The sequence below is a fragment of the Rhipicephalus sanguineus genome, chromosome 10 (assembly GCF_013339695.2).
Source record: "Rhipicephalus sanguineus isolate Rsan-2018 chromosome 10, BIME_Rsan_1.4, whole genome shotgun sequence".
Taxonomy (NCBI): Eukaryota; Metazoa; Arthropoda; class Arachnida; order Ixodida; family Ixodidae; genus Rhipicephalus; species Rhipicephalus sanguineus.
This window is the reverse complement of record NC_051185.1, coordinates 38711797-38729754: the sequence shown is the minus strand read 5'-3', so window position 1 is coordinate 38729754 and position 17958 is coordinate 38711797. Positions and strand designations below refer to the sequence as shown.

At 45.6% G+C, this 17958-nt stretch overlaps 2 protein-coding genes across 2 annotated transcripts in view; one reads left to right on the top strand and one right to left on the bottom strand.

Annotated features, from left to right (window-relative positions):
• LOC119371695 (neurocalcin homolog) overlaps positions 1-17504 on the bottom strand; it is a 143364-nt gene extending 125860 nt beyond the window's left edge. The window contains exon 1 of the mRNA XM_037642150.2: positions 17432-17504. The gene's annotated coding sequence lies outside the window, so the exon portion shown is untranslated. The remainder of the gene's footprint in view (positions 1-17431) is intronic.
• On the top strand, positions 5742-7860 carry LOC119371693 (putative nuclease HARBI1). Its single transcript, XM_037642145.2, has 4 exons — positions 5742-5984; positions 6054-6193; positions 6293-6461; positions 6526-7860. The coding sequence occupies exons 1-4, from the start codon at positions 5814-5816 to the stop codon at positions 7207-7209; spliced, it is 1164 nt and encodes a 387-aa protein (XP_037498073.1). The 5' UTR covers positions 5742-5813; the 3' UTR covers positions 7210-7860.
• Positions 17505-17958: the final 454 nt, after the last annotated feature.

Sequence of the window (17958 nt, the reverse complement as noted above, 5' to 3'; positions counted from 1 at the left end):
AATGCAGGCGATAGTGTGGGGGTGTAGGCGAAAGTGAGTGAATCAATAAGTGAGTTAGTGAAGATAAGTGAATGAATGAAGATGAGAGTGAGTGAGTGAGTGAGTGAGTGAGTGAGTGAGTGAGTGAGTGAGTGAGTGAGTGAGTGAGTGAGTGAGTGAGTGAGTGAGTGAGTGAGTGAGTGAGTGAGTGAGTGAGTGAGTGAGTGAGTGAGTGCAGGTTATAACTAAATAAATTAATAAGTGAATGAGGGAGTGAGTGGGTGAGCGAGTGCCGGTGATGAGTAAGTGAATGAACGAATGAATGAATGCCGGCGATAGTGAATGAACGAGTGAGCTGGTAGAGGTGACTGAGTGAAGCCATCTGAGAGAGCGCAGGCGAATGAGTGCACGTTATTGAGTGAACAACATATCTCTACAAATTCCGGAACTTCATCGCGTCATTTTGACATTATTCACGCGAGCTCTTTTACCAATCATGATTATTACCAAAACAGACGGTTTACTCGGTCTAACTCTTGACTATACGTTTCTTGATTCTTATGACAACTTGACATATGTCCTGAGTCTAACGACATCGGTTTACTGCGTTGCGTTGGAAACATTGATAGCCGTTCCCCTTTTCATTTTATTTTTTTTTTTCTTCTGGACCACGTCGGTGGCTGAAATCGACGCAACCAGAGCGACAGCAATATTCGTTCAGAATTCCTTCAGTATTTCACAACAAAGCTTACCATTCATCCTGGAGTGGGAAAAAAGAACGTAATTACTAGCCGAGAAAGCGAAGGCAAGAATTTAAGAAAATTCGGGCGGAACCTCAGCTCAGACACGCGTGCATGACGTCACCAGTTCCGGCGTATATTCTTTCCCGGTCCCGTGTGCTCGTGCGCGGAACGAAAGGCCTTTTTCCCCCAAACTATGCGGATCGATTTTCCGTCATCCGCAGGCATTGCGCAAACCGCCGTTCTCCTCCGCAAAATTACATAGGCGCGGGAAATATTCAAAAGGAATTTAGAACCATGGAATCGATCACCGTCACGCACCCGATTTATCTATGAATCGAACTGTCACTGTTCGTAAGCAGGCACATCTTTTTTAAAGCAGATTTTTTTTGCGAATAGTCAACCCAAAACTTCGAAATACGCTGCAAACAACCCACGGATCCACTGCCACCTCGGTACGTCGTCAAGTACCTATATACATCTCGTAGCTGAGATTTCCTATAGTTTAGTTTTCAGGTATTGCTCGGCGATCTAGTGATAGAAGCGACATTTTTTTTTCTTTTTGGAGCAGAAAAAGTACCGCTTTGGAGCAGCCATAAGCGTTTTCGTAGCAGGAAAAAATGCTAGTTTGGAGCAGCTATATTGGTGCTTTCGGAGCAGATTGCAAAATATGCTGCACAACTCCTGCAGTTCAAAGCATCACCGAAGCGTATCTTAAATATTAATATTTATTATGAAAGATATATTTCACAGACAACAATCGACGTAAACTGCAAGGAACGAACCGTTAAAAAGATGGTTTGTCATCGAATGCGCTTTGAAAATATATATTTAAAATACAATTTCGGTCATTTTCACACTTCACCAAAATATCCTGCAAGTAAAATTGAAAAAAAAAAAATCTAAATGAGCTATGTGCTTGATATGACCGTTCTTTTTGCATAAATGAGATCAGAGCCGATAAAGCTGCATACTACGATGACAGTACAAAGATTGTTTTCGGTTTCTTTAGGGCTTCCCAGTTGGTCACAAGGTTAGAGTTCCTCACCTCCATTTTCTCAGTGCCATTTTGGAGCAGGTTCGGAACAGTTACTAACAAAAATCACAGTTTGGAGCAGGATCCAGCAGCATTTCTCTTTTCGAGCAGTTTGGAGCAATTGAAGCAGCACTTCCATCACTGGCGATCTCCCATTCATTACACAGGAGATACGCATTCATTCATTCATTCATTGATTCATTCATTCATTCATTCATTCATTCATTCATTCATTCGTCCGTTCAAGTGACACTAAAGGCAAATAATATTTTATGTCAGTGCGAAAGGTTAACGCTTGAAAACGTATAATACGTCCTTATACACTGCATCATTTTAGTCATCGAAAAATTAATGCAAATGCAGGACACGAATTGCGCCACCTGTGGGACATTATGGAACACAAGCCCGATGACGTAAAAGGTCCTCAGTATAATTAATCACAAGTACACGCGCTACCTATGATAAAAAGAGAACACTTCAGAGCATGAAACCATGAAATTCCCCGTTTTGCTACCTAAAATAAGTTTCGTATTAAAAACCATCTGACCGAAGCTGCCCCGTTTGTCTAGAAAGGCGCAGGCCCCATAAATAACTTTTCAATAATGTTTTTCTCTTCTGTTCATCTGACAAGGACGGAAGGTGAGCTACGACCCTGGCTAACAAAAAAAAAAGAAGAAAATTGGCGAACCTTACACTAAGTCGTGCAAGGCTTGAAACCGCGAAACTGGACGATTCTGAAGTATAATCTGGTTGCTAATAGGCATAGCCGCCTATATACTTTATGTATACGAGGCTATGTTCTAGGTTGTTGCTAGGTTTTAGCTCGGTTAGTCACGACACGGATGTCCAAGCTCCATAACCGAGTGTTCGCACCTCTCATATATCTACAGGCAAGTCGTCGTTGGCGTAGCTTGCATCCCTTCGGGCTCTTCTGCGCAGGCGCCGTTGCCTTTTCCGTTCCCTACTGGCAGCTTCGCACTAGCCGTGCCAAGCCTGAAGGAAGAGCGCAGCTGGGTGGCCTTCTTTGTTTCTCATTTTTTTTTCCTTTCTTTCTCTTTGTTTTTTTGTATCTCTATTTCGTATCTGCTTCTTTCTATTTCTTTCTTCCTCTTTCTCGCTCTCTTTACCTTTATTTCTCTTTTTTCCCTTTCTTTCTTTCTTTCTGCTTTTTTCTCTCTTTCTTTCTCGTTATTTCTCTCTTGATCTTTCTGGGTTTTTTTTTCTATCTCTTTCTGTTTCTATCTTTACATGTCTTTATTCTCATTATTTATCTCAATTTCTCTCTCTCTCTCTCTCTTTCTATAGTTTCTTTACTTTCTTTATTTCATTCGTTCTTTCTCTCACTCTGTCTTTCTCAGTTAACCAACGGTGAGTAGTGGGATTTGCCCAATTTCTGTGGAACATACCCGTTCATGATGATGACAGCTTCCTGATAGGCCGCACAAAAATTGCGGCTAGCTTAAACAGCTTAGCAGTTACGTATTTAGAGCCCTTCCACAGTTGTGAAGATGAAAGCCATGCGAAGTTGACTCTGGTACGTGGACCTATAGTATTGCGGTATTGCTACAGTGAAATTTATCTATCATCGTTATGACTATAACGAGCGAATAAAGAGCCGTACAGTCAATGATACCGGTGTTTCTCTTGCGCGTGACGCACGCTATCCCATCATCGACGGGCAACTGCAATCACAAAATGAAATCCCCTAGTACATAAAAAAAAAAACACCGTCGACCCGACAGTACAAAAATGGCACGATGTTCGTTTCTTACGCAAGTCGTTATGTGCTGTCTTCGAGGCAAGATCGTTCACGTCATTCCACCGCGTCGGCGAAATCACGCACCTTTATGTTTGCTGTTACGCCACGTCCATTTTTTCCGACGTAAAAACGCTGGATTGTTCGAGTTAATCGGTTATCCGAGAATTGTTGTTCTACGCGTCTTTTGTCCGCGGACGCGACCCACCAGAACCTAGCTATATAAAGGTTCGCTTTAATAAATAAATAGATAAATAAATAAATAAATAAATAAATAAATAAATAAATAAATAAATAAATAAATAAATAAATAAGAAGCTTGCCGAGTCACTTATACATTTATGCATTCACCTAAGAAGACTTGAAGGCGGAAGCCATCTTCTTTTTCTTCACCCTCCGAAAGCTTCCCGCACCTAACGTGGTTTTCCACTGCCTTCAGGATCGGAGGCACTGCACCTGATTTTGCACTGCCTCCGTGATCGGCCCACCTTTGACGAAGCTACGATGTCATATGATGACGTCATCATGTGACGTTACGTCTTGTGACGTCACGTGACGTAAAGCTATTTTGACGATCTGTGACGTGATGATGACGCCATCACGCGACGACTTTTCCCCATCACTCGTGTTGTCCCGACACCGCGGGACGCCGATGGTCAATTTTTGCGTTTGATGAGGCATCTATAAGGCTTTCGCCTTAACAAAATAAATAAGTCAAACAAACCAGAAGGAGCTTGATGTGGGCGAGTTGGTGTAGCATACAGGAACATTTAACGTTGCGCGAAACACAATGTTTTCACATGTTTTTACAAAATAGATGTTTTTAGATGTATAAAAGTATCAGTATTTCCTGAAATAAACTTCAGTTGTTAGTTTTGCGCTTGTCTGTTTAAGTGTTCCTTTCTAGTCCTCGTGCGTTTTGCGCAACGTTAAATGTTCCAGTAAGTCAAACAAAGTCAAACCTTTCGCCGTTCTCAAGTTTCGCCTATTTGTCTCGCAGGTTTCAATCATCCGGACCGTTTGTCGAAGAACGCTGGTGCTATATATATATATATATATATATATATATATATATATATATATATATATATATATATATATATCGACACAACGGAGAAAACACCGCGATGCTATATAAACAGCTGTCACGACTCGCTGCGCTAAGACAGTGCAGAAGAAATGGTCCAGTGGGTTTGACAAGCGTTTCAGACGTTGCAAAGAACCAATACGGTCCGCAGAGCGTTGCTCGGAAACAAACTAAAAAAAGGAAATAAACCGTTTAACTCGCAAGCAGTCGTGCAGGCTACGCCTGAGCGACTGAAAGACGATATGCGTTGCGGCGCGGCGTCTTATCCTTCGATCGGTTTTAGGGAGTTTTAGTTTGTCGTCCGTAAACTCGTTACAGTTTTCAGTTAGCCGAGTTACCGGAGTATACACGATAGCAACAACGTAGTTAGTTAATGATCGTTATAACCATCTTAACTTCGGCAAGTGATACATTGGATAATTAGTACATGTGGTTAATCAAATGCGAATTATCGCGATACAAAAGGAACCGATAGTGAATTACGACGAATTAAAGGTGACTCAGATGTGCATTAAAGAATTAATGATGTGCTAGTGAATCGATTGTGAATTAATAGTGAAATAAGCGCACATGAGATGTCTCGAAAGAATACATACTTAACCAGTCTAGGTTGCCTTTGTAACTGCTATTTAGCGTCAAAGTTATTCAGCAAGCTTCAAGATGCGCCGTTGTTCTTGTGTACAGTCAACAAACTGCACGAAAATCGATTTTTCCCACGGTGAAGCGGCACAATCACTTATCTTATATTCTGCACTACATAGAGCGTGATTCCAAAGCCCGATAAACGCTTGTTCACCACGTTTTAAGTACCCGCAAAATAAACGACTTATTCCGCCTCCTTCCTAATCTAATGGTGAATTCCATTGGCAGATTCGGAGCACTTCCGGTAGCAGTTTTTCTGCTCCATTCGGAGCAAGCCTGTTCCATTGGCAGATTGAGAGTGCTCCCTGTATGTTTCATTGGCAGATCCGGAGCGGCCCCGCCGCGAAATCCACTCCAAGGAGCAACTCTCTCTACTCCGCGAAAAGCGGCGGATTCAACCGGAAGTCGCAAGCGCCCCGCGCGTGCGCAGTGCGTGGCGTACCACGTGATCAACCAACGCGCTGTCAAGCGCGCCCGTTCACTCCGCGCGCCGAGAAGGCAAGTCGCGTCTCGGAAGAAAAATGAGTGGTGCGTCGCAGCGTCAACTTGCGCTTTTGCTGCTCGCCGAGAGCGATGATTCGAGCTCTAGTTCCGGATCGACCAGTGAGGACTCAAGCGATGAAGAAGCTTTGGAAGCTGGCGTATACGAACACGTTTTTGACGTCATGTTTCGGCCGCCGGACAAGAAAACCGAAAGTTGAGCACTTCGTCGACGACGTCGTCCGCCAGTACTCGGATGAAGAGGTAAGAATTAACGCATCCCTTTCGGAAGTTCGCATTTTAACACTCTTTACTTTTGCTGGCGAAATGCAGTTCCGAAGGCACTTCAGGTTGTCTCGGCGTGTTGCCACCGAACTGATAGCAGGCTTCGCGTCTTCTCCGATGTGCCCGACAGACAATCACGGTGGCAAGGCTGCGAAGTCTGCGGAGACGCACCTTTTGTCCTTCATTTGGTAAGTAATTTGGTGAGTAATTGTTATTGCTGCCTCTTCTTAAATTCGTCCCGCGAAATTGGGCACTAAAGTGTGCCGCCTGATCTCCTTACTGCGCAGGTATGCAGCCAACAAAACATGCATGCGGGATGTGGCCGACAGATTCAACCTGGCTGAAAGTACTGTACACAGGGTACTGCAAAGAGTGGCAGACTACCTGTGTACGCTAGGTCCAACTGTCCTCACATTTCCCCGTGACCTGGAGAAGCTGTCCAGAGATTTCGAGAAAGTATGTTCACCTAACTCTTAACGCTTGATAATAGACTGACGAACTGTTGGGTTTTTTTCTGCAGGTGTCGGGTGTGCCTGGTGTTGTTGGGTGCATAGACGGTTGCTACATTCGCATCCAGTGCCCCGAAAACAAGATAGCTTCGACCTACGTCAACAGACACCACTTCCTCTCAATGACATTGCAGGCTGTGTGCGACAACAAGAGGCGATTCAGTGACGTGCTCGTTGGAAGCTCGAGCAAGATACACGATTCCCGTGTCTTTCGCCTGTCCTCGCTTGCCAAAAAAATCCCAGGGATATGCCAAGGTGGCAGGTATCACATCCTAGGTGACGCAGCATACCCTGTAAGGCCGTTCTTGCTTACCCCTTACAGGGATTATGGAGCACTAACAAAACAGAAGAAAAAATTCAATGCAAAATTTTCGGCAACCCGCGTGCTGATTGAAAACTCGTTTGGGATCCTGAAGAAACGCTTCCGCCAGCTTATGTATCTGGAGCTGCGGACTGTCAAGTGGCTAAATGCGTTTATGCTTGCTTGTTGCATCTTGCATAATCTGTGCATCGACACAGGCGACGAACTGCTCGATGACAGTGATGAAGAGGAGGCTAACGATGACGTACCATGGTCCAAGTGCACAGACAGCGATGAAAGTGAAGAAGAGGATACTGAAGAAGACGCAGCACTACGTAAGCTCGGCGAGTTGAAGCGAGAGAAAGTGTTCCAAAAAATGTTTGGGGGAAAATGAAAAATCCGCAAATGACTTCCTGCTTCGATATCGTGAAAGTCCACCATTAGTAGCTGCTCCGTTGATATAGGTACTTGTTCTTTGGGAGAAAATAAACAAAAGCTTTACAGATATAATTCGCTTGTACATTCTGGTCGCTTCTTTTGTTCTTGTTTTTCATTCCACCGTCATTATATTCATTTTTTTTGCATAATAATATGCCTGTGCAAATACTGTGTGTGAATGTACACAGCGTGATGTTAATATATATATGTAAATGAAAAAGATCCTCTTGGAAAGCAGCAAGAAGGTGCGCGTTAAGGACCACCAGGTGGTCAAAATTTCCGGAGCCCACCTCTATACGGCGTCTCATTACAAAATCGTGGTTTCGGGACAATAACCACCCCCCCCCCCCCCAAAAAAAAAAAACGGCACGAAGCGAAGCTTTTATTTTCGACGTTTCAGCAGGTCGTTAAAAGTGCCCCAAAAGCTTAAGGCTGTAAATAGTCGTCTAAAAGCGCCTCGCTTACGGCTTGTGTGCAGGTGCCCTGTCACTCGCACGTGTGCGTAGAAATTACACACCTGTTTCTACGTGCACGTGCGAACTGCACGTGAGACCTACAGGCCATGTGTTCTTAGAACTTGCGCACCTATTTCTACGTACACGTGCGACCCGCAGGCCATGTGTTCTTAGAACTTGCACACCTATTTCTACGTACACGTGCGAACTGCACGTGCGACCCGCAGGCCATGTGTTCTTAGAACTTGCACACCTATTTCTACGTACACGTGCGAACTGCACGTGCGACCCGCAGGCCATGTGTTCTTAGAACTTGCACACCTATTTCTACGTACACGTGCGAACTGCACGTGCGACCCGCAGGCCATGTGTTCTTAGAACTTGCACACCTATTTCTTCGCACACGTGAGGCCCGCAGGCCATGTGTACTCAGAAATTGCACACCCTTCACATATATATTTTCTTACAATTCCTATCGTTGTCTCTGGCGCTTCCCGTTATAATCGTTCAGCGGATCGCTATATGTGTAAATGAATAAATAAATGCAACATACGTATTTTTCGAATATCTACCACCACTAAACCAAGCTCGTAAAGAGACTGTTATCTGTCCGTAGCAAACTTTTTTGTTGCGGGTCCCCACCCCAGGCTCTGAAACAATTGTTTAATAAAATCAGTTCTTCTCTTATTCATAAAATCAGTTTATTTACTTTCACTCATCCTTGTAATCCGCACTTATGCCAAGGGCACGGCTCAGTAATGCCATTTTCTCATTGTGCTGCCTCGCCCTCTCTTGCCGGCTTTCTTCTTTCTGTTTTTTTCTTTCTTCGTGTCGTGCTACTCTCTGCGCTTCCTTCTGCGCTTGCAGCTGCTTCATTTCGTCAAGGAAAAATTTCATGTCCTGCAGTCTAGATGTGGAAGGACGCGGTGGCCTTGTTTTTTGTTTTTCAGCAGTGTTTGATTGCCCACTCGATGAGGTACTCTGACTGCTCTGCGAGCTTTGCGTTTCTTCATCAGGCGTCTCCACCTCTCCTGACGAACGTCCTTTTCTGCTGGACATGCTCCCGGTATCTTTCCTCGAAACGACGCCGTGGCCATCTCGCAACTCCTCTGGTTCGAGGCTGTCGTCCTGAGCGGCTATCTTGGCCAGCTCCTCGTCGTATGGCACGTCGCTGGGTGAATTTCCAGACTTCTTGTTATTAGTAGTTGCCGATGTCTTGCGCCTAATTACAGTCTTAAATCGGCTGCAGCATTGCTCTCCGGTCCTCGTTATCCCCATCGTTTTGTTAAGATTTTCAGCGATGCGGGCAAACATTTCTTTTTTATTTCTAAATTTTTTCATGGGTCCCACCTGTGCGAAATATTGCTCGTAATAGTCGAGCATCAACTTCGTTTCGCCCGCCGTCCATTCGCAGGCTGCACCTGAAAATTTTGAAACGACAATTAGGTATGTCATATCAAAAATAGCGGCAAATGGGCTTACTGCGGCGGCTGGTCCTCTGGCTTGCTCCACTGGCTTCATGCTGCTGTGGAACATTCACACTGCTTCCAGGATCTGAGACTCAAAACAGAGATCAAATTTTATTCCTCAACAAGGAAAGATTACGACAAGGACAGGTAAAAGCTGTAAGAACAGATTCCCTGGTACACAAGGTCGCATAAAGCGAGAACAGTGTGAGTTACAGAACGTCACCACGAAAAATTATAACGTCACTACGAAAGGATTATAAAGCAGGTATAAAGAGAGAAAAGCGGATATAAGGAGACTACGCAGCACGTGCGGTTAGACCCATCTTATTTTTACTGCTAATAATTAAACAGTTCATTAGTAACCCGAAAAACCGCACCTGTGTTTATTTCAACGAACGTGAAAGACAAATAATGCAGCATCTTTTTTGACGAACTATGTGTATTTTTCACTGGGATATCAAACGAAGTAACTGACTCATGAATAATCATTAATGGCTCGTTTTTTTTGCAGGCACTTGCAAATCACAAAAGAACAAATCAGCTTCAGTAAATATGTTACCATTGAATTATGGAGTAAACATGTCAGGAAGGAAAATCAAGCTTAGATTATGAGGTTCAGTTATGTTGCTAGTGGTTAATCAACAAACGACGTAAAAGAGACTTCGAATTAGGACAATATGCATCCATGCTACTGTTCCATGAACTTCACACACGGCGGCACCATGCCATGCGAAATACTGCGTGAGCACGCACAGAGCAGGACACATGCGAGAAAGTTTTTTTTTTTTTTTTTTTTTTTTTTTACGATGACCAAATCCACTCACCTGCCGTGTTGGCACATGCCGGGTTCGTGATCGATGAGAGGAGGACGCTTACACCCCGCTGTCACTTCCATCTGAGCACAGGAGGCAAATATTTCGAACCAAACTTCCAAGTACAGCTGACGCGCGAGTTCAAACCGAACAGGTTGAGAATCGAAAACGGCGCTTACGCGAGGAATGCTGGGTGCTTCCGGAAGCGGATGTGCGCTAGCGCCCCCTGCCATTTGCTCCAGCGAAAGCGCCTGTGTTCCATTGGTAGATTCCCGCCGGAGTGGATTGCGCTACTCCGCCGGAGTGGCGTGCTCCGGCGCACTCCACTCCGGCCACTCCGAATCCGCCAATGGAATTCACCATAAGTGCTCCATCGGAAGCTCTTGGTTTTCGTGATACAGATCACTGCTAATAAAAAAAAAATTGAGGAACCCTCACCCCATCGGTAAAATGAGGGCAATTAGCGACGCTTGGCGTGCGTTCCTGACGTATACTACCTTTCTTTTTATTCCTTTCCTTCTTTTTGTCGCATTGCGCAATGCTATCTCCTAAATGCTTCCTTCCTGCACGCCGGGAATTGGACATTCATCCACGTGCATGGCAGCGCGACACTTACGTTGCCACGGGCAACAACAACGTCCACGCCTTCATATCCAAGCAACAATGAAAGGTGGCAACGTGACACGACAAGTTGGCCTCGATTAAAAGATCAGATTGCCGTACCAGAAACGGCTGATCGCCGGCAAGCCCACGGTCGAAGGAGCATGAATTACTGGAAAACGGTGCATAGTAATACACGTGTGACCGGCGCAACTTCAAGGGCCGCATTTCTGTATACTCGCCGGGTTTTTTTTTTTTCTTTTTTTTTTTCGCGTACTATAAGCCACCGTCGCAACCGAAATCTGTAAATAATAATTACTCAGAGTTTTATGTCCCAAAACCACGGTATGATAATGAAAGGCACGCTGTACATATATAGTGGGGGATTCCGGATTAACGTACTTTCGACGGCCACCTGGGCTTCTTTAAAGTGCGTCTAAAATCTGTATAAGTACGGTATACTCACGGATTGAAATCGGACAATTTAGGGCTAAGTAAGGCACATGTTTTCGTTTCTACCGCCTTCAGTTCGGGTCACGTCGGCGTAATTTCGACTCGAACGCGTAGATCAGAGCCAACATTGTCTTTAGAGACCAGATTCGTCGCGACATCACGTGGTTATCTCGAGTAATTGCGCGTACCAGTCATTATACTAAAAAAAGAAATTGACGCGTTTGAATCCGTGCACACAGAAGGCTGTTACGGCATTTCGCCCTCCTCGAAATGACCCCGCCGCGGCCGGGAATCGAACCCGCGATTTCGAGCTTGAACAGCGCAGCACTATAGTTTGTTTTCCATGTTCTACAACCAAGGCGTAGGAGAACGAACGACAGCTGTTTGTGCGTTGGAACCAAGGTCGGCTCAAGAAAAGAAAAGAAATAAATAAAAGATAGAGCGTCCCTCAAAAAAGCACGAGAAAGCTAAGGTAAACAGCGTGCCCGCGCAGCGAGAAAAAAAAAAAAGAAAGACAGAACGGTATAAACAATAAAACGTACACCGAACAAACGGATGACGACGAGCTGGCGTTTGAGACATTTCCCTTTCTTTCTTTCTTTCTTTCTTTCTTTCTTTCTTTCTTTTTTATTTTTCGAGCTTCCATATATCTGTCTGCCCACAAAAGCCCGCCCCTCCACCGCTGTTTTGCCGTCTCATCTCGTCACAGCTCACGACGGCTGCAGCTCTCGCGTGTTTTCGCGCTCGGCGGCCGCCGCTGTTTGTGTTGTTCTCCCCGACTCATTCATCGCGAGCGCATACATTTTTGAAGATGAGGAGCGCGGCGACGGCAGCTTGAACGCCGACGAAATCCGATCATCGCCGGCATCCCACCTACGGGCGACCTGTCTGCGCCGCGGCTCTCTATTTAAAGCGTCGCAACAGCCGTGCGATTCTCGAAACCGCGCGCGATCTTCCACCAACCGTATTGCCCTCTTTGACTCCTTTTTATATTTTTTCCCCCTTATTTAAGCGTACAACCCAGCCCACCTAACGATTTGGGAACTTTGGTGTGCTGGCCTAAACCGTATTTGAAAGCTACCAGGGTCCCTTACGCATCTGCCTCAGTCGACTCGAAGGCGGAAGCCATCTTATTTTTCTTCCAAGTCGATGTATTGAACCTTCCGCGCCTCTCTCCGAAAACTTTCTGCAAAGTCGGAGGCATTGTAAGCTTTCTGCACGGTGCACCTTATACCTTGTTTTGCATTGCCTCCGAGATCGGCTCACCTTTAACCGAGCAATGATGTGATGTGATGACGTCACCTTGTGACGTCACAGCGTTGGCTCACTGGCAGAAAAAAAGTTGGCTAGCGTCGTCGCTATATGCTGGCTAGCACTGCTATCTATAACAAATATAGACCAGTGTTGCCATAGGGTGGCTAAATTACGGCTAGCGATGGCTGAAAAATAGTGAGTACTTATTGGCTGATGTCAGCTAATGCTCATAATCTATAGTGCAATAGCGGCGACGTTGTCTTCATCCAATTTCGATACAACGATTACAGGCACAAAACTACTTGAGTCGGTTCTGTATTTAGAGATATACATGTTTGCCCCAAAACTAAAGTCTAGGGACTTTACCCAAAACCACTCAGAGTTAAAAGACGAGAGAGTGGTTTCTTTTTCGCCTTCACAACCCTTCCGCCTGCTTCTTCATAAAACACGGGGACAAAGTCAGCACTAAGCGTTGAGCCTGTCAGGATTTCGCGCTTTTCGGCCACACGCTGTCCGCTTGCGCAGTCGAAAACGCGCAAAACGAAGTGAAATCAGCTGATCGCGCCCGATAATCATGCGAGACTGCATAGGCACAACGGCCGTGTATACTGTATGGCAAGGCCGGGTAGGAGACAATTCACAACTGGTATCCCGCGTGTATGGACGAATCGAGAGCTTATCTCCTCATGACGTCACGTTAACAGACTTCTGGCGTCACAAACTTTGCCGAAAATACGGGACACAGCAGGAGAGAATAGCGCGCTTGTTCCTTGGCATTTTCAGAGGTTATTCAGGGGGCCTTTCAGAAATGTGTACAGCTAGATCAACACGACCTCTTTATGTACAGCACGGTCAACTGTTAAAGGGAACACTCCAATGAAAACCTTTCATTTTGCTGGCCCTTTAACAGCAAGTAGACAGGGAAACATTGTTCATGCACTGCACCAGGCACGTAGGCAAGGGGGGGGCCCGGGGGGCCCGGGCCCCCCCCGAAATTTTTCCAGCCCTCTATATTCCCAGGGTACTTTTTTTGTTTTTGCCATGGAAAGATTGTCTTTCGAAAAATTAGGCCTTGGGCCCCCCCCCCCCCCCCCCCGAAAAGAAATCCTGGCTACGTGCCTGCACTGCACGAGTCTGCCAAAAAGAGGCAGAACTGTCAACCACCAGAAGTTGTATGCAAATCTAAGCCTCTATGTTTTTGCAAGAGGGCGAAATCCAAACACGCCCTGCACGCAAGTGTTCCATTTAACAGTGGACCCGTCTGCAGTCGGAATCACACTTCAGAGTTGCCAGTTCCGCTTATAATAAGCGGATTTGGGCCTCTTTTTTCGTAGAGTCGCTTGTAGAATTCTCCAGTCGCTTGTCGCGTTTTTTTGGGCTTATTTGCATTTTTCCAGGAAATATATAGCTATTTTAGTGATCATCCCGTTCACCAATAGCGATGTAGTTGAGCGTTGAAGTCAAACTGGGGGAATCAAACAAGTAAGGTTAACCATGCACTGGCAAACGTGCATTCAACCGAACGGAGACTACCGTGCTGGAGACAATGTTAAAAAATAAATGTGTGTTTCCGTTCATAGTTGCGCATATTTTGGCTGTACAAAATAATTAAAGTGATTTTTTCAACTCCCCTTCGCATTTGAGTGACATTTTTTTTATTATATTTAAAAATATTCTCAAGAATGGGAAAGATCATTAAATTTCCGCTCCTTTCGGGGCTTCTTTCGTGATCATTACTTGCTTGTTAGCTCGGTAGCATCTGGCAACTCCGACACTTATCTAGAGCGGTGGAGCGCGCGGCTGTGAATGCTGGCGCCGCCCGCAGCCGTTACCTCGCGTTTTAGCTACAAACTTCCGTTCGTGCATGAATTTTAGCACAAGGACCTGTATGCAATGCCTTATGCCCACGTTTGGTATCATAAGGGCGTCGGTCTCTGCATATTCTTGCAAAAAAAAAAAAAAAAAAAAAAAAAAACGCCAGCTGAAGCGACCGACAAGTGTGATTCCGACTGTACTATCGTGAGCAATATGAGCTCGAACACGCGAGCGCGTGTCTAATAGCCTCGAACCCTACATCGGCTGATTCGCAGCGGCCGGTGTCGGAAACAAAGTGGAAAGGGCGCTGCGCTTCCGCTAGCTATTGACACTCCCGCCTCAATATCGTTGCTGCAAAACGCCAGCTTATAGTGTGTCAGTGGCCGCTAGCGGTGATCTGAATTCACATCAGTGCGCACAGCCACACCCATCAGGCTATGCCGCTGCTGAGATATCAGTTGTGACGTAGCCTGCACTGATGCACAGGCCATGCTTGCATTATAACTAGGTGGTGTTGGCTGAGCATTTTGATGTCTCTTTTTTATTTTGTTTTTCGTGCAATTTCTTTTGGCGTTATCATTGCTAGCGGCCGATGGCACGCAATCAGCTGCCATTTCGCAGCAACGCTAGCGAAGCGGGAGTGCCAACAGTCAGCAGAAGAGCGCCCCTCCTTTCCCCTCCGGTTTCGGCAGCGCCATCCACGTATCACGTTATCTCGGTTTTGAGGCTATTCGCCACGCGGTCGCGTGTTCGAGTTCATATTGCTCACGATAGTACACTGTATACGACGAGCTTCGAGCGCTCGGAGTCTTAGTCTGGGTTAAAGTCCATGTCTGGGTGCCGCTGGAGAATATAGCTAAAGAACCGCGGTAGTTAGAAAACGAAATAATAAGACTGGAAAGAAGCAGAAGTGGCAACAATACACCGTCTACTTAACGGAAGCAGACGACACACAATCATACACATACACGAAAGATCGTCCCCGCGACAAGGAGGAATCCAGCGAGCCGCAACTAATAGTTCTTGAAAGTATAATGAGGCAGATGGGGCCACCCGTCCCGAGCGCGAGACGGATGATTAAATTCATTCGGCTAAAACCTATTACGTCCGGGAAGTAACGGCAAAACGGCCGCTTTCTTTGATGTCTCCCGCGCCGAATTCTAATGGACAAATTTCGAATAATCCCCACACACACACACGCGCACACTCGATTACACCGATTCAAACGAGGATTTGCGATAAAAGTGCCGGACACCGTTGAAGATTCCCATGAACTTGCGAACGCGTCAACGTGAACCCCTGGCCATCCATACGTAAAGGTTTACGTCAATTTATATCCAAATCGCGGGAGGATTTGTTCTTAATAATTTACAAGATACTGCAGGCTCAAGATAAACTCCGTGCAGGCGGGGTATCAAAGATCAATCGCAGGCACTTGTACAGACAGACAAATAGCAATTCATAACTTATAATAGGTAAACGCACATACATGCACATACACATAAATATATACTTATACATACACGCGTACATACCGTACATGACAGTTATAAGGGCACTATTACGCTAAATGGTGTAAGCGGTTGGGATTACAATCGTATAAATATTTCTATAATTAGAGACCGAAAAAAGGAGGTGTTTTTCATTATGATGTAATTGAGTCGAACGAGTGAATGTTCTGTAGCGATTCAATCGGCAGAGCGTTCCATTGTGTAATGTTTGAAAAAAATCAGAACTTAAATGTGTTTGTACGTGTTTGAAATGGTGTTATCGATTTAACAGTCGTGACGTCAGAGGTTGGATGAACGGAGCAGTTTATAGTGCAAGATGTGTGTCTTAAATGAACAAGAAACATTAATATCAGAATTTTGAGACGTCGCTGATGTTCCAGTAAATTACTTTCTCGCATCTGAGTTGCGTCTGCAATGCCGTACTTGGAGTTATAATCCGTAAATCGTTCTACGGGCCCAATGCGTCTTGTCACAAGCAATATAATTCTACGTCGAGTGAACATGTTCAGGGAAAAAAGACTGTGAGGTCGAATTCTATGTCGAAAAGTTTTGCGTAAACACCGTTTACATGACTGGCACTGCTTCTATTAGAAGGCAGCAAGTTCGGATTCGAAGTGACGACGAATCAGTGTTAACGAAATCGCCTGCAATTAAGAGCAGCAGGCGACAAAAAACATGCCTGTCTCCCTAAATGTAGCCGCTGATCCGTTGCCTGCGCTTTTTGCAACGGGAGGCCCGTTGCGCTAACGCGATTTGAATGCACAACCAATTTCTCCAGCACTGCGAACAAGAAAGGCATTCTTCCCACAAAAAAGATCTATCTCTCACGAGAAAGTAACGAACAAACAAAGAAAATGGGGGGGGGGGTCGCAAATCGGAGGATATATAAACCAAACCAACACTACTGTATACCCCCCCCCCCCCACACACACACACACGCTTACTCCCAGCGTCAGCACTGTACCCGCCACCCACACTGGTGTCTATTGATTCAACTCTCCGCATGCGATGACAGTTACAAACACTGGACAGCACACACACATAGCACACACATACACGAAGGGTCGAGCGCGTTTAACCCACTGCGACACATCGGCGTGTCGCCTGCCGTGACAAGTGTGTCAAAAGAAAAGAAACACACTCCGCCGCGTGCTCTGCGATCATCACACGACACGGTCGTGTCAAAAAAGCGCTAACCCCCCTCACTCATTCGCACTTTCTCTCGCTAGCGAGAGAACGATGGGGGTTTCTCTTTTTTTCACGCGTCCTCTACAATTTACACAGTAGCTGAAATGCGGCGAACGCGAAAAGAGGGGTCTCTCTTTTTTTCCTTTTCTTTTTTATTCCTTAGCCTTGCTCTCGGACTCGCTCTCAGACTCCCTTCTCCAAGCGGTTTGGTTCCGCTCTGCGCATCGTCTTCCAAGATGAAACCGCACGCATTAGGCCCGCATTGAAAGAAAGCGTGCGCTATTTCGTTTCACCAGGAAATCACGAGATGCAGATGCGCATTTACACCGAGTGGGAGGGGTGGTGGAGAAATGAGGCGATGCTGCATCAGAGATGGAGGCACCCAAAAACGGAGACGCGGAAGAAAAAAAAAGACGGAGACCGTTAACCTAACGGTGAAGCGCACGGATGGTTAGAGAATCGTCGACTATCGGAGGGGGGGCTGCAGCCGGATCGCCCTGCCCCGTTGGGACTCGAACCGGGGACCAATGAGAGCGGCAGGCACCGCCAAGTAAGGCGGGCATTTGATCCGAGCTCAAACGCGCGCAAGAAAGATGTACGAAAGGAGTTTTTTTCACTTACATACGAAGTCGCCACATGAAGACTCTCGCCAGCGTCCGGTGAACTAAACAGGCTGCGACTTACGGAGAGCTTTCCTTCTATTGATTCCGCCGGCAGGCCCGGCAGTGGCGCTAGTGGTGTGTCAGAAATGGATGTGTCAAATTACTTACATTACAAACGCAGACTTTGTAATGCAGCCTATGATTAATTTCAAATTATGTAAAATGTTATTTGAGTGGCATAAAAATACGTCTTTTTCAAACTAAAACTTCAGGCAATAGTTTTTTCCGTTTTTTTTAGTTACCGATCTCGAAGGCTACAGCTTCATGCATTGCAATTGCAGAAATTTTGACACAGTTGCGATTGGAGCTTATTTGTAAGTGATCTTTGTAGTTAATAGTGCGGGTGAGAAGGGCCACCATGTGTTATGCTGTGTGTGCTTTTGTGTTTATATTCGCACCACTTTATTCGCTAGGGAGGCTGATGTTATTAGTGAAAATGACGTCATGGCTGCCATGTTTTAGAGTACGTTGCGTCCGCGTCGTCTG

Excerpts from the sequence above, each read along its gene's own strand:
- LOC119371693 (XM_037642145.2), top strand. The coding sequence starts at position 5,814 with ATGATTCGAGCTCTAGTTCCGGATCGACCAGTGAGGACTCAAGCGATG. Across the intron at positions 6,194-6,292 it reads CACCTTTTGTCCTTCATTTG|GTATGCAGCCAACAAAACAT; the intron begins GTAAGTAATTTG and ends CTTACTGCGCAG. Across the intron at positions 6,462-6,525 it reads TGTCCAGAGATTTCGAGAAA|GTGTCGGGTGTGCCTGGTGT; the intron begins GTATGTTCACCT and ends TTTTTTCTGCAG.